This window comes from Sphaerodactylus townsendi, linkage group LG10 (genome assembly GCF_021028975.2).
Source record: "Sphaerodactylus townsendi isolate TG3544 linkage group LG10, MPM_Stown_v2.3, whole genome shotgun sequence".
Classification (NCBI taxonomy): Eukaryota; Metazoa; Chordata; class Lepidosauria; order Squamata; family Sphaerodactylidae; genus Sphaerodactylus; species Sphaerodactylus townsendi.
This window is the reverse complement of record NC_059434.1, coordinates 86,103,587-86,118,503: the sequence shown is the minus strand read 5'-3', so window position 1 is coordinate 86,118,503 and position 14,917 is coordinate 86,103,587. Positions and strand designations below refer to the sequence as shown.

The 14,917-nt window shown below is 49.1% G+C and overlaps 1 protein-coding gene across 3 annotated transcripts in view; it reads right to left on the bottom strand.

The window, feature by feature from the left end:
• Window positions 1-629: 629 nt before the first annotated feature.
• The window catches only part of PCED1A (PC-esterase domain containing 1A), a 36,057-nt gene continuing 21,769 nt past the window's right edge, over window positions 630-14,917 (bottom strand). For all 3 annotated transcript variants that reach the window (XM_048508788.1, XM_048508790.1, XM_048508789.1), the window contains 6 exons: window positions 12,430-12,509; window positions 10,906-11,135; window positions 9,692-9,869; window positions 6,661-6,901; window positions 3,487-3,693; window positions 630-2,152 (listed from right to left, as the gene is read on the bottom strand). In XM_048508788.1, the coding sequence (XP_048364745.1) occupies window positions 1,788-2,152; window positions 3,487-3,693; window positions 6,661-6,901; window positions 9,692-9,869; window positions 10,906-11,135; window positions 12,430-12,509 (1,301 nt within the window). In that variant the 3' untranslated portion in view covers window positions 630-1,787. The remainder of the gene's footprint in view (window positions 2,153-3,486; window positions 3,694-6,660; window positions 6,902-9,691; window positions 9,870-10,905; window positions 11,136-12,429; window positions 12,510-14,917) is intronic.

The window sequence follows — 14,917 nt, the reverse complement described above, 5'->3', positions numbered from 1 at the left end:
ACACCGAAGGACTTTGGATTCTTTCAACAGGAAGGTGGTTTCAAGACTTTCCTTTTCGATCTACAGCAAGTCCCGTTCTTTCAGCCTCACCTGTACAACGGGAACGGAAACTGACCTATCCCGAAGGGCTACAGCAGGGGTCTTCAAACTATGGCCCTCCAGATGTTCATGGACTACAATTCCCATCAGCCCCTGCCAGCATGGCCAAGTGGTAGGGCTCATGGGAATTGTAGTCTATGAACATCTGGAGGGCCATAGTTTGAAGATCCCTGGGCTACAGCGAGGACCGAGAACCGGTGTGATGTAGCGGGAAAGTACTGGGCTAGGATCTGGGCCAGCTAGGTTTTAATTCTCACTTATGGCAAGGAAACAGAGATGATACTGCAACGAGGAGGGGGTTGGACTAGATGGCCTTAATGGATCCTTCCAACTATTCTAAGCTCACGGGTTAGCCTTGAGCCAGTCGGTGACAGACGCTCCCTCTAACCGACCTCACAGACTTGTTTTGAGGATAAATAAAGAGAAAGATATCTATCATTATGGGGTCCCCATTAATGGGAAAGGTGGCATATAAGCGAATTACATACTCACGACACAATGAAAAGCATTAAAAACAGTTTCAAACAGAGTTCTTTAAATCCTTTATTCTTACATTCAACACGTCTTTAAAATATTACAGATATCTTTTCTCAACAGTCTTTTCAAAGAGAATGCACTCCATCTCCCCCACAGAATCCAGCTGTGTGCCAGAGCGTGCCACCAGCTGGCATTATAAGATCAGACTCTCTTAGGAATTTTAAAGCTACATTTAAAAACAAATACATTAAGGCAACAACTTTTGTTCCTAGCAGTGGGCTTTTCCCCTCCCCTACCTGCAAAGAGTCAGAGGTTGTTTATGTAAAATACTAGGTCCATAATACTTTGGTGTTCTGCAAAGAAGGCAAACTAAAAGTGAAAAGACGACATTCAGGCACTTCTGGGAGGGCGATTTTCTTGCCTACGGACTGGCCAGTCCACACAGGAGGTTCAACTGGAAGGACCAGCCATAGAGATGCCACATGGCACACTCCTAGAAGGTCGTCGCTTTTATTTTCATGGAAGCCATAGCTGGATGGGCTAGACCAGAGGTGTCCAACTCTGGCGCTCCAGATGTTCAAGGACTGCTGGCAGGGCTGATGGGAATTGTAGTCCATGAACATCTGAAGCGCCAGAGTTGGACACCCCGGGCTATACCATGCTCACATCTCTCTCGCACACACAATGAACTGAATCATATTCACAGAATGGGAGCTCCTCTTTCGGTCCAAGTTGAGCCATCTTCAAAAATCAATACTTTCAAAGTAAAGTTCCCCAGAAAAAGGAAAGCAGCAAGCATTGGGTTGCGTGTACATTATGGGGAGGGGAAAGGCTCATATAAGCAGGAAAACCCAAGAATAATTAGCATTTAAAATGATGCTAAATTAGTTGGGGGAGGGGAACCCACATGGCACTTCACACCACGATTGTGTGCTGCTCTCATTGGACACCTGGGTTATGAAGACAGCGTGTTCTTCCAAAGAGGAGTAAAGATGCCCAAATGTGGCCCCTCAGGAATGGTTGAACCCCATTTAGAACACGGCCCCCCCCCCCCCCTCAACACACACCTCTGGTCCAGGAGCCCGGACTTCACAGTTTCCATTGTGTGCCCAAAAGACACCCCCAAAGAAGTTTGGTCCCATCATGTTTGCCCCCTACCCAACTCCACAGGAGAGAAAATTCAAGCAACACTGAGCCATGGGTAGGCGGGGCTACCGGCCTCTATATCCGGTGTAGGGGGGTGCCCCAAAGAGCGGATGGCCTCTAGTTCGATCACAAGGGCGAGGGTACGGGCTGTAGAGGTTCCTATCGAAACTGGCGATTACGCGGCGATTACGGCGCCTACCCCGGAAACCTCGAGGTGACCTTGACGGGAGGGGAGGGTACCCCCCCTGTCCTCCATTAGGCATATAATCAGCATGGGAGACCCCCCACTCCCTGCCAGGCCCATAATCAACAGGGAAAGGAGGACCCAACTCCCTGACAGGTGCATGACCAACAGGGAAAAGAGAGGGAGGACCCAACTCCCTGACAGGCACATGATCAACAGGTCCATAGAAACGGCCGTTCTGCATTTCTGTGGGATACCAAAGAGAAAGAAAGAGAGAAAGAAAAAGGTCAAAAAGGAAGGGAATGAAAGGCACCAAAACTTAGATTAAATTCTGGGCACTGTGTATGAGAAGCAGGCTCTTCACCACACACAGACCTACACTTCTTACGCTGTCCCATTCCACGTTACCTTCAAGCTTCCTATTCGTGGTCCCAATGGTTTGCCTGTGGGCTCCAAGGGGCTCACCTTCACATCTGCCAAGTATTTTTTAGAAACTGGGCTTGACCAGGTGGGGATTTTTCCCAGCAGAACTTCTAACTCAGGGGTGGGCAATTATTTTTTCCATGGGGCCGCACAAGAAACAGAAAATGATGTGGAGGGAAGGCCGGGCCAAAAGGCTGAACTCAATTCTGCATAATAGGGGCTGATAAGTGACACACAGGTGCACAGATCAACTTGGAATCAGTGGCAACAGTTCTGCATACAACACTATTTGGCACAAAGAATCACAGGCTTAACCCATCTGCATAGTTGTCCACTGTGACAATCAAGCAAGTGGGGAGACTTAAGTCCCTTGACCTACTTTTTTCATCGACTAGTGCTTTTGAAAGCCCCGCAGAAGCCGGTCGCCTTGGTTGCCTGCTTCTGCGGGGCTTTCAAAAGCGCCTCGCTCCGCAGCAAGGCAGAGAGGGCGAGGCACTTTTGAGAGGTTATCTTTATTTTATAGTGTTATCTTTATTTTAAATGTCAAAAATTATTTGCGGCTCCAAGTGTTTTCTTTGCCCGTGGAAAACGGGTCCAAATGGCTCTTTGAGTGTTAAAGGTTCCCTACCCCTGAACTAACCCATCTTCTCCTTCAGCTTCTTCTTTATTCTGGGGGCATATGTACATAATTTTCTGTATGTATTTATGTTTCCCCCAACTTTCTGTTTGTAAATGTAAAAGTTTGGCTTCATTTAGACCAGGGCCTCGCCGGCCGCCGGGAAAGCGCCTGCCCCGCTCCAACGGGGCGGGCGAGAGGGAAAGCCTGTGGCGCGGCTCAGCTGACCGTGGGCAGTTGGTGCGCCCACCCTGCTCCCTGCAGGGCGGGCAAGGATGGGGCCGGCGGCTCGGTTCGTGGAGCCACAGTGCAAGAGGAGAAGAGCCGCATGCGGCTCTCGAGCCGCAGGTTCCCTACCCCTGATTTAGACCAATCGTTCGTCTGGAGATTTTTATTTCAGGCCCATTTTCAATTGCAAGACTAAACCGCGGCCCGAGCTGGGGAAACAACTTCTCCCTTCCCTCAAAACCGCATCCTCCCAATCCTCCCCAAGATGCAGCTTCAGGATAACAAAAGCTCCAGGCGAATGACACACACGTACCTTCCAGGTGAGCAGGGGGCTCTTCAGAGAAGTTCTCACAGTCAGAAAAGGGGGCACGTTGGAAGTTGGGATCGTGACTGGAATTGCACCAAGTAAAGGGGAAGCCGTTGGCATCCGTGAGTTGTGGATATCTCTGACGTTCAGGAGGAACCGGCGGGTATTGAGGTGAACGGTGCTGGTATGTTGCATTTCCATTCCATGCTATTCCTGCAAAATCAGGAGATGGGGGGAAAGCCATTATAATTATGGGGAGGGGGGGAAAGACAGAGATGGATTTGAATTCCGTTCTGCGCCCTTCAAATCTAAATTATCTGAGCAAAGGACTAGAACAGGATTACCAATGAGGGCGGTGTGGTGTACTGGTTCAGAGTGGTGAACTCTAATCTGGAGAACTGGGTTTCATAAGTGGCGGACTTTTAATGCCAATAAAGGGTTAATAATAATAATAATAATAATAATAATAATAATAATAATAATAATAATAATAATAATAATAATAATAATAATAATAATAATAATAGTGGCGGACTCTAATCTGGAGAACTGGGTTTGCTTCCCCGCTCCTCCACATGAAGCCTGCTGGGTGCCCTTGGGCTAGTCACAGTTCTCTCAGGACTCTCTCAGTCCCACCTACCTCACACAAGGTGTCTGTTGCGGGGAGAGGAAGGGAAATGATTTTGTTAAGCTGCTTATGGTTTAGAAAAGGATATAAATCCAAACTCCTCTCCTTCAGAAGGGAAACTGAATGGATGTGAGGAAGTCACCTTGAGTAATTATCCCGATTAAGATTGAAGAATTAATTGTAATCTGAAGAAGAATCTATCGAAAACGGTTACAGTAGCGCAACCCGTTTATGATTGGATATTCAATTGATGGACTTGGCCCAGACCGGTCCGCATTGCCATATAGACGTACTTCTACTGACTGGAATGCAGTATATGCAGCTATTAACAAGTGATTGATTATCTTCAAAGAAGTTGATTATCTTCAAAGAAGAGGACGAAGACATAGGACCGAGTGAAGAAGACATCGTTTAGTCACCTTGACTATGTTGTAGGGTGATGTGATATGCGTAGTATTGTAAGAGTCCAGTCACGGTTCTCTCTGAACTCTCTCAGCCCCACCTACCTCACAAGGTATCTGTTATGGGGAAGGGAAGGGTTGTAAGCTGCTCTAAGACTCCTTGGGGGAGAGAAAAGCATAGTACAAATCCAGGTCTTCTTACAAACAGATAAGCAAGATGATGGTCAGCTCATGGAGAAGGCTGAAACAGTTGTTAAGTAGGATTTCTTGCGCTTAAGTGCAACAGGAATTCCTTGCTGGTCCTCATCCAATTCCGCCATTCTTTGCACCAGCATTAACAACCGACAAGGATTAGGCAGGCTGCTAGAAGCTAGATGGGAGTCCACCGTGCACGCATATCTCAAGATGCAACAACAGTGCTGCGGGGCGGGAGTCATCCACCTCTCATGGCAAACTCTCTGGGCAGTGTGTTTCCCTACACATCGCAAGGAAAACCAGTGCTTCCATTATCGCTCCAAAGCCAGCCTGTGTGGATCAATGGCTTGAATGACTGGATCTTATAAAAGGGGGTGTGTGTCTCTCTCTTTGTAATATCTGCCCCTGCCTTTCTATTGTTTGCACCCTTTAGTATAAATACATCTGCAAAAGGCAGCATGGTACTGACAGGCACAGCAATGCCCGTCGAAGCCTTAACTGGTAGAATCATAGAGTTGGAAGAGACCACAAGGGCTGCCCAGTTCCACCCCCTGCCATGCAGGAACACATTTCCAAAGGAGGAGGAGGAGGAGGAGGAGGAGGAGGAGGAGGAGGAGGAGGAGGAGGAAGAAGAAGAAGAAGAAGAAGAGGAGGAGTTTGGATTTATATCCCCCCTTTCTCTCCTGCAGGAGACTCAAAGGGGCTGACAATCTCCTTGCCCTTCCCCCCTCACAACAAGCACCCTGTGAGGTAGGTGGGGCTGAGAGAGCTCCGAGAAGCTGTGACTAGCCCAAGGTCACCCAGCTGGCGTGTGTGGGAGGGTACAGGCTAATCTGAATTCCCCAGATAAGCCTCCACAGCTCAGGCGGCAGAGCTGGGAATCAAACCCGGTTCCTCCAGATTAGATACACGAGCTCTTAACCTCCTACGCCACTGCTGCTCCTGGAGCTCCAAAAAGAGATTTCATCACACTCCGAGGCAGTGTATTGCTCTGTTGAACAGCCCTTACTGGCAGGAAGTTCCTCCTAATGTTTAGGTGGGATCTCTTTTCTCGACGTTTGAACCTATTAATCCATGTTGGAGCAGCGGAAAACAAGCTTGCTCCCTCTTCGACATGAGATCACTCCAAATATTTCAACATGGCTATCATGTCACCCCTTACCCTTCTCTTCTACAGATTAAAAATACCCAGCTCCCTAAGTCTGTCCTCATAGGGCAGGGAATCCATACCTTTTACCATTTTGGCAGGGGGGCTTAGAGCTGCAGGAGTGAACTTCACCTCACGCGCAAGACACCCTGCTCAGCCACACACCGGCATCTCTCCCGCTCGCTAGCTATGCCACTGTATTTTTGGTCATCCTCCTGCGTACCCGTTCCGGCTTGTCAATATCCAGATGTTTTTACAATATCTCCAAAATCTGCTGTCAACCCCAACTACAAGAAGAAGAAGAAGAAGAAGAAGAAGAAGAAGAAGAAGAAGAAGAAGAAGAAGAAGAAGAAGAAGAAGAAGGAGGAGGAGGAGGAGGAGGAGAAGAAGGAGGAGGAGGAGGAGGAGTAGTAGTTTGGATTTATATCCCCCCTTTCTCTCCTGTAAAGAGACTCAAAGGGGCTTACAATCTCCTTGCCCTTCCCCCCTCACAACAAGCACCCTGTGAGGTAGGTGGGGCTGAGAGAGCTCCGAGAAGCTGTGACTCGCCCAAGGTCACCCAGCTGGCATGTGTGGGAGTGCACAGGCTAATCTGAATTCCCCAGAGAAGCCTCCACAGCTCAGGCGGCAGAGCTGGGAATCAAACCCGGTTCCTCCAGATTAGATACACGAGCTCTTAACCTCCTACGCCACTGCTGCTCCTCCTCTACAACACAACACTCCCATACAACACAACACTCCTCTATTACAGCTCTAGCTTCCCATGTGTCTGTGATTGACAAACGCCTCTATCAATGCAAGCCACTCACCCTTTAGGGGGATTTTACTTTTGAGCTCGACTCCCCAGGCGTCGGCCACGTGGGTCAGCAACAGTTTGGTGATGCGGCGGTGCGCAAACTGGTTCCAGTGGATCCCGTCTTTAGCCTGCAGGTCCATGAAGAAGCGGAAGTAGAAGTTCAAGTCCAGAACGTCAAACTGGTAGCAGCAGGCGAGGGTGGCGGCTTCGAAGTTGGCCTTCAGCACGTCCCCGGTAGTCGCTATGTTCTTCCTCTGCACGTGGCAAGAGAAGTAGAGGTTTGAGCGGGCGTGCCTCTGAAGACAGCAGCCACAGATGCAGGCGAAACACGAGGAGCAGACCACGGCTAACTTGCAGGCTCAAAAGAATTAGCCAACTGCCTGAAAACAAGATCAACCTGGGCCTATTTGTAAATACAGCAATTATTCAAAGTGGGACAGCGCTTTTGAGCCTGCGACAGCTGTGTAATCATCAGCAAAGAAACACAGTCATAGCCAGCAGCTTGCTAGCTCAGGGAGTTTAAGAACATAAGAACAAGCCAGCTGGATCAGACCAGAGTCCATCTAGTCCAGCTCTCTGCTACTCGCAGTGGCCCACCAGGTGCCTTTGGGAGCTCACCTGCAGGAGGTGAAAGCAATGGCCTTCTGCGGCTGTTGCTCCCGAGAATCTGGACTGTTAAGGCATTTGCAATCTCAGATCAAAGAGGATCAAGATTGGTAGCCATAGATCGACTTCTCCTCCATAAATCTGTCCAAGCCCCTTTTAAAGCTATCCAGGTGAGTGGCCATCACCACCTCCTGTGGCAGCATATTCCAAACACCAATCACACGTTGCGTGAAGAAGTGTTTCCTTTTATGAGTCCTAATTCTTCCCCCCAGCATTTTCAATGAATGCCCCCTGGTTCTAGTATTGTGAGAAAGAGAGAAAAATTTCTCTCTGTCAACATTTTCTACCCCATGCATAATTTTATAGACTTCAATCATATCCCCCCTCAGCCGTCTCCTCTCCAAACTAACGAGTCCCAAACCCTGCAGCCACTCCTCATAAGGAAGGTGCTCCAGTCCCTCAATCATCCTTGTTGCCCTTCTCTGCACTTTTTCTATCTCCTCAATATCCTTTTTGAGATGCGGCGACCAGAACTGGACACAGGACTCCAAGTGCGGTCGCACCACAGCTTTATATAAAGGCATGACAATCTTTGCAGTTTTATACTCAATTCCTTTCCTAATGATCCCCAGCATAGAGTTTGCCTTTTTCACAGCTGCCATGCATTGAGTTGACATTCCCATGGAACTATCAACTAAGACGCCCAGATCCCTTTCCTGGTCTGTGACTGATAGCACTGACCCCTGTAGCGTGTATGTGAAGTTTGGATTTTTTGCTTTAATTTCTGAAATTACTACAAACATGTTTTGAGAAATTCTCATCCTTGCAACTACTGCATTTTCTGTACACCTTGGGATTATTTTTATATAGAACCATAGAGTTGGAAGAGACCCCTAAGGGCCATCAAGTCCAACCCCCTGCCATGCAGGAACACACCATCAAAGCACTCCTGACATATCCAGCCGTTGTTTTATATCCAGCCGCTGTTGAAAAACCTCCAAAGAAGGAGACTCCACCACACTCCGAGGTAGTGAATTCCACTTGGAGAGTTGTGAAGTCTCCTTCTTTGGAGGTATACGATCCTTTGGTTTTTCCTTGCAGAGTCTAAGACACTACACACATTTTTAATGGGATGAATTTATGTTTGTGGTTTGAAGTGAATACAGCTGTTACATTTATTGCTTAAGAAATACATACGAGGCCGGTGCGGTTCTAATATGCCTTTATTTTGGAGTCTATGTTTTTGTACGCTTTAGAAATTCATGGTCGAATTAGGCAGCTGTGAAGTTCTCTATGGCTCATTCCGCACATGCAGAATAATGCACTTTCAAACTGCTTTCAGTGCTCTTTGAAGCTGTGCGGAGTGGCAAAATCCACTTGCAAACAGTTGTGAAAGTGGTTTGAAAACGCATTATTTTGCGTGTGCGGAAGGGGCCTATGATACTGGTTATGGTGGGTTTTCCAGGCAAACAACTTTGGGGCTATAGGCGGCTCAGAAATTCTAAGACAAGGAGGGGGAGGGGGGTGCAGCACAAAATGGCTAGCATGGCAGTCAACTACAAAACAGTCACCGTGGGAGTCTGAGCCATATAGAGGAAGCCCAAGCGCCAGGGATAAAAAGAAATCATTTTTTAAAAATACGCTGGGAAAAAGAAGTACGAGAGAGAATAAAAACGACACTCCGGGGGCAGCTGACACTGAAAAGGTGTTATTTTAATCAGCCCCAAGCATCAGGTCTCCAACAGCCAATCACGCCCTGCTTGGGAAGAGACCCTCAGCTGGCCCCACCCATCCCTAAAAACCCTTGGGCGGGTACCAGGAAACATATCACGAAGCTCATGAGCACCAAGCTGGGGACACCTGCTCCGCACAGAGAAAGCTAGCCTCTCAAGGTGATGTCCTGTCTAAAGCCCTACTCCTGGACATGTGAACATGTCGTATAGAGGGAGGTGTTAAAATACGGAAGTGTTTGGCCATAGAGCTCTTAGTTCAGGAGACTTTGGTATCTCCAGATGTTACTGGATTCATATCAGCCCCTGCCAGCATGGCCAATTGGCCATGCTGGCAGGGGCTGATGGGAATAGTAGTCCATAACATCTGGAGTGCCAAAGGTTCGCCACCACTGCCCTAGACTGCAGCTGAACCCATTCCCAGCTTTATCCCCACTAGACAGTATTTATTTACTTAAGAGTTGGTTTTAATGCCCTGCTTTTTTCTACCCTTTAAAGCAGCTTCCAACCGCCCTGCCTTCCCTTCCTCTCCCCGCAACAGACACCTTGCGAGGCAGGTGGGGCTGAGAGAGTTCAGAGAGAACCGCGACCGGCCCAAGGGTACCCAGCAGGCTTCATGTGGAGGAGCGGGGAAACAAATCCAGTTCACAAGACGAGACTCCGCCACTCTTAACTACGTCCCCAGAGCAAAGCTACCCTCTCTCCTACCCCCTTTTCAAGGAACCCTCCGGTGACGTTGTGGCCGAGTGGCATGGCTGTGTTCCAAATGATGAGGCAAGATGGTGGCAGGATGTCATTCAGCTGCGAGAAGAGTTTTTGAAGGTTCTTCCGGTAATCCATGAAGGGCTTCTTCAGCCGATCGTCGCAAGAATAATTGACGACGTATCTGCATAACAAAATAAAACCGTCAGGGCTCTTGAGATCCTCCGTGGGGAGTGGAAGCTGTCAACCTCAGCCCAGATCTGACTTCCTCCCTTAACTGAAGCCAATTTTTAAGTGACTCATCAAAGCACAGAACCATAGAGTTGGAAAGGGCCACACCAGCCATCTAGTCCAGGGGTAGGGGAATCCCAGGGTTCGAGCCGCGATGCGCTCTTTCTGCCTCTTTGCACCGCGGCTCCACGAAGTCGAACCGCCGTTTTCATCCTTGCCTCGCCCGGTAGCAGGGCGGGCGCACCGCCGCTTCCCTCTCACCCACCCTGTTGGAGCAGGTCAGGTGCTTTCCCAGCGGCCGGCAAGGCCGAGCCGCCGGCTTCATCCTTGCCCACCCTGCGGGCAGCAGTGCAGGCGCACCAATTGCCCGCGGCTGGCTGGGCAGCGCCACGGGTTTCCCCTCTCGCCTGCCTTGTTCAAGTGGGCGGCGCTTCCTCGCAGCCGGCGAAGCCGGTGCCAATGGTTTATCCTGCCCACCCTTTGCAGGCAGCAGGGTAATGGGCGACCACTCGCCTCGCCACGGTCGGATGGCAACGCCAAGGATTTCTCGCCTGCTCGCCGGGCAGGCGCTTCCTGAGGCCGGCAGCGGCTGCTGGCCCTCTTGCCCGCTCTGCAGGCAGGGCGGGTGCATCCATGTGCTTCTCAGAATGAGTGGGAGTAAAAGGTAAAACCCCAATATATACAGTGTTATCTTTATTTTAAATGTCAAAAATTATTTGCAGCTCCAAGTGATTTCTTTTCCCGTGGAAAACGGGTCCAAATGGCTCTTTGAGTGTCAAAGGTTCCCTACCCCTGATCTAGTTTTAGGGAGACTTTTCCCTAGTCAGACTTCCCTCTGTGATGCACCTCTGAAGACACCAGCCACAGATGCAGGCGAAACGTTAGGAGCAAGATCTACCAGACCACGGCCACGCAGCCCGGAAAACCCACCACAACCAACACAGGAAACCTTTCAAATGTCACAGAAGTGTTGTCGTTACCCAAGTTACCTATTGAGGTCCCAGACACAGGAATTGATAATAAGGACATCCGGTGGTTCACCAGTCCTGAAGTCGTCCAAAATCCTCTCCATGTACTGGTTATATGCGCGGGTGATGAAATACAGGCGCACAAGGTGGTGTTCGATTCTGTACTCACGCACCTCTCGATAAGTGGTCTCGTTGTGCAAGTTACCCCCTTCTACGACACGGTCGTTCCGGAAACTTTCGATGCCCTGCAACTGAAGATCAGCGTCAAATACAAGGCTCCCGTGAAGAGTTCACTCCTACCAAGAGTATCAGTCATACAAAGTATTAATACACAGAAATATGGAACCCTGGTGCTGGACGTCCACACAAAAGAGGGAGGACGTCCAGCTGGAGAGGAGGGAGGAGGAGAAGAAGAAAAGGGGGAGGAGGAGAAGATGGAGGAGGAGGGGGAGGACCAAAGGGGAGGAGGGGGAGGAGAAGGAGGAGGAGGAGAAAGACTGATTTTTATACCCTGCTTTTTTCTACACTCACTCTAATCTGGGGAACCAGGTTTGATTCCCCGCTTCGCCACTTGAGCTGGGGAGGCTTATCTGGTGAACTAGATTGGCCAATTGGCCATGCTGGCAGGGGCTGATGGAAATCGTAGTCCATGAACGTAGCCCTGGGGCTGATGGGAATCGTAGTCCATGAACATCTGGGGCGCCAGAGTTGGACACCCCTGATTTAAGACATTTACAATGTATCAAGAAGCGACACTTCTAAACCATCTTGATTAAAAAAACCTACCTATCGGGGCACTAAGTGAACAACAATGCTGACAATTTAACTGTCAAGAGTTGATAGACGCGGCAGGCCTCCAGACGTTAGCCGTAGCTGCCTCAGCCAAACCGTCTTACAGGTCCTGCAGAAGCGCACAAGACCGCACACGGCTTTGGCTGGCAAGTTGTAAGTATTGTTGAAGGCTTTCGACAATAAAAGCCGACACAGCGAGTAACAGGCTTCCCTCTGTGATACACCTCTGAAGATGCCGGCCACAGATGCAGGCGAAACATTAGGAACAAGATCTACCAGACCACGGCCACACAGTCCGGAAAACCCACAACAATCTCAGTGGGAAGATTGGGGAGCCTACTTCCCCACTTCCCACTGACAAAGCTGAGCCAATTCCACCAACTGGATCTTCCTCTTAGGCTTACATTTGTAGGAGAGCATTCCAGATAAAGAGGTCGGTACTTCATCAGTTCTTCCAGCATGGCCAATTGGCCATGCTGGCAGGGACTGATGGGAATTGTAGCCCATAACATCTGGAGTGCCCAAGGTTCGCCACCACTGCTCTACATGATAGATTTTGGCCTAGAATTTCCGAGGCCGGCCTTGGTAATTGTTGCGTTGCTCCTCTATTGAAACAAGCAAACATGAAAACTCCAGCTCACACAGCAGATGGTGAAATCCTGGACGAGCATTACACTTGTCGTCCAAAGCAAGGTTATGTGTAAGAGGTTTACAAGGAAACATAGAGTACAAAGGATCCAAAAGAGAGCGCACTTTGGTTTTTAGCTCCTTCTCGGTTAGCAGTTCGTCGCCCTGGAGAAAGCAGATCATATCTTTATAGATCGCTCGATGATCTGCAAAAAGGAGGAGGAAAAAACGGGCATTGAATACGCACCCACACACAAACATGGAAATTAAGGCAAAGAAGCAGCACGCACGTTTTGCCTTAGAAGGAAACATACTAATTTTATTCACTTCAATTACACCCCAACTTTCCCCCCAATGTTCTTCTCTCCTCCATTTTATCTACACAACAGCCCTGAGAGGTAGATCAGGTTTAAAGTGGGTGACAGCCCCAGGTCATACAGCAAGCTGTTATGGTACAGTGGGGATTCAAATCTGGGACTCCCAGCTCCTAATCTGACACTCTTAACCACTAGATAAGAAGAAGAGTGAGAAGAAGAGTTTGGATTGATTGATACATTGATTGATTGATTGATTGATTGATTGATTGAATCAATCAATCAATCAATCAATCAATCAATCAATCAATCACACTTATAGGCTGCCCTCCCCCAAGGGCTCAGGGCGGTGAACAACAGTAAAAATACAATTCAGAGAGCGCACCTGCTGAGCTAAAGCATTTGCTTGGCAAGCTAAAAATACCCAGGTGGAATCCTGGACATCTTCAGGTGAAAAGAGCAGGCAGAGGTGATAAGAGAGACCTTGAACTCAGAACCTGGAGAGTCGCTGCCAGAGCAGATAACTCTGACTTCGATGGAGTGACATATCTTGTGTGCTTGCTTTTGTCGGGGTTAGATATATCTTAATCACATCTGCGGGGTTTTGGTGGGGCAGGTAATGGCTCACTGGTAGAATATTTGATCGGCACCCTGAGGCTCTCACAATACTAGAACCAGGGGGCATTCATTGAAAATGCTGGGGGGAAGAATTAGGACTAATCAAAGGAAACACTTCTTCACGCAACGTGTGATTGGTGTTTGGAAGATGCTGCCACAGGAGGTGGGGATGGCCACTCACCTGGATAGCTTTAAAAAGGGCTTGGACAGATTTATGGAGGAGAAGTCGATTTATGGCTACCAATCTTGATCCTCCTTGATCTCAGATTGTAGATGCCTTAGCAGACCAGGTGCTCAGGAGGAGCAGCAGCAGCAGAAGGCGCTTGCTTTCACCTCCTGCATGTGAGCTCCCAAAGGCACCTGGTGGGCCACTGCGAGTAGCAGAGTGCTGGACTAGATGGACTCTGGTCTGATCCAGCTGGCTTGTTCTTATGTTCTTATGTGGGTCACAGGTTCAATCCTCGTCATCTCCAGCTCAAAGGACCAGGTAATAAGTGACATGAAAGACCTCTCCTGGAGACTCTAAAGAGCTGCTGCCAGCCTGTGAGGTAGGCTAGACTGAGAGAGACAGCTGAGTGGTACAACATCTCCTGGGTCCTAGATTCAACCCTTCGCATCTCCAGTTAAAGATCAGGCAACAGAAGAAGAGAAGGAGAAAAGTTGGTTCTTATACACAGCCTTTCTCAGCTTTTAAGCAGTTTCAAGGTGGCTTATAATCACCGTCCCTTTCCCTTCCCCACAACAGGTACCTTGTGAGGCAGATGGGGCTGAGAGAGTTCTGAGAGAACTGTGACTGGTCCAAGGTCACCCAGCCGGCTTCATGTGTAGGAGTGGGGAAACAAATCCAGTCACCGAGATAAGAATCCGCTGCTCACATGGAGGAGCAGGGAATCAAATCCAACTCTCCAAATTAGAGTCCACCGTTGATGTGGAGAAGCAGGGAATCAAACCTGGTTCTCCAGATTAGAGTCCGCCACTCTTAACCAGTACACCACACCGGTGATGCGACAGACCTCAGCTTCCCCGGAGAGCGGCTGCCAGTCTGAGTAAACAATAGTGACCTTGCCAGACCAAGGGTCTAATTCAGAATAAGGCAGTGATGACGAACCTTTTCGAGACCGAGTGCCCAAACTGCAACCCAAAACCCACTTATTTATCGCAAAGTGCCAACACGGCAATTTAACCTGAATAGTTTTAGTTTAGAAAAAACGGTTGGCTCCGAGGCGTGCGTTACTCAGGAGTAAGCTTGGTAGTAGTCGGTGGCTTTGCTTTGAAGCAACCGTGCATCTCTTCCAACGGGTGAATCACGACCCTAGGAGGGTTTACTCAGAAGCAAGCCCCATTGCCAGCAACTGAGCTTACTCCTAGGTAAAGGACTGCGCTTTTGTTCTTTGCATGAAAATCAGTGGGGTTTAACAGCGCTTAACAGGGTTACCTACACTGCTTCCCCAAAACGTGGTCTTAGGTTTAATGCTAATAATCGAGCCCAGCGGCCCAGGCCAGCCTAGATGTGTGGCGGGGTGACTCTGTTTGCGTGTGCCCACAGAGAGGGCTCTGAGTGCCACCTCTGGCACCCGTGCCATAGGTTCGCCACCACTGGTATAAGGTAACCTCATGTTTTCATGTACGTTTACCCGGTAAGCATCCATGGCTAAGCAGGGATTCGAATTTGGGTCTCCAAC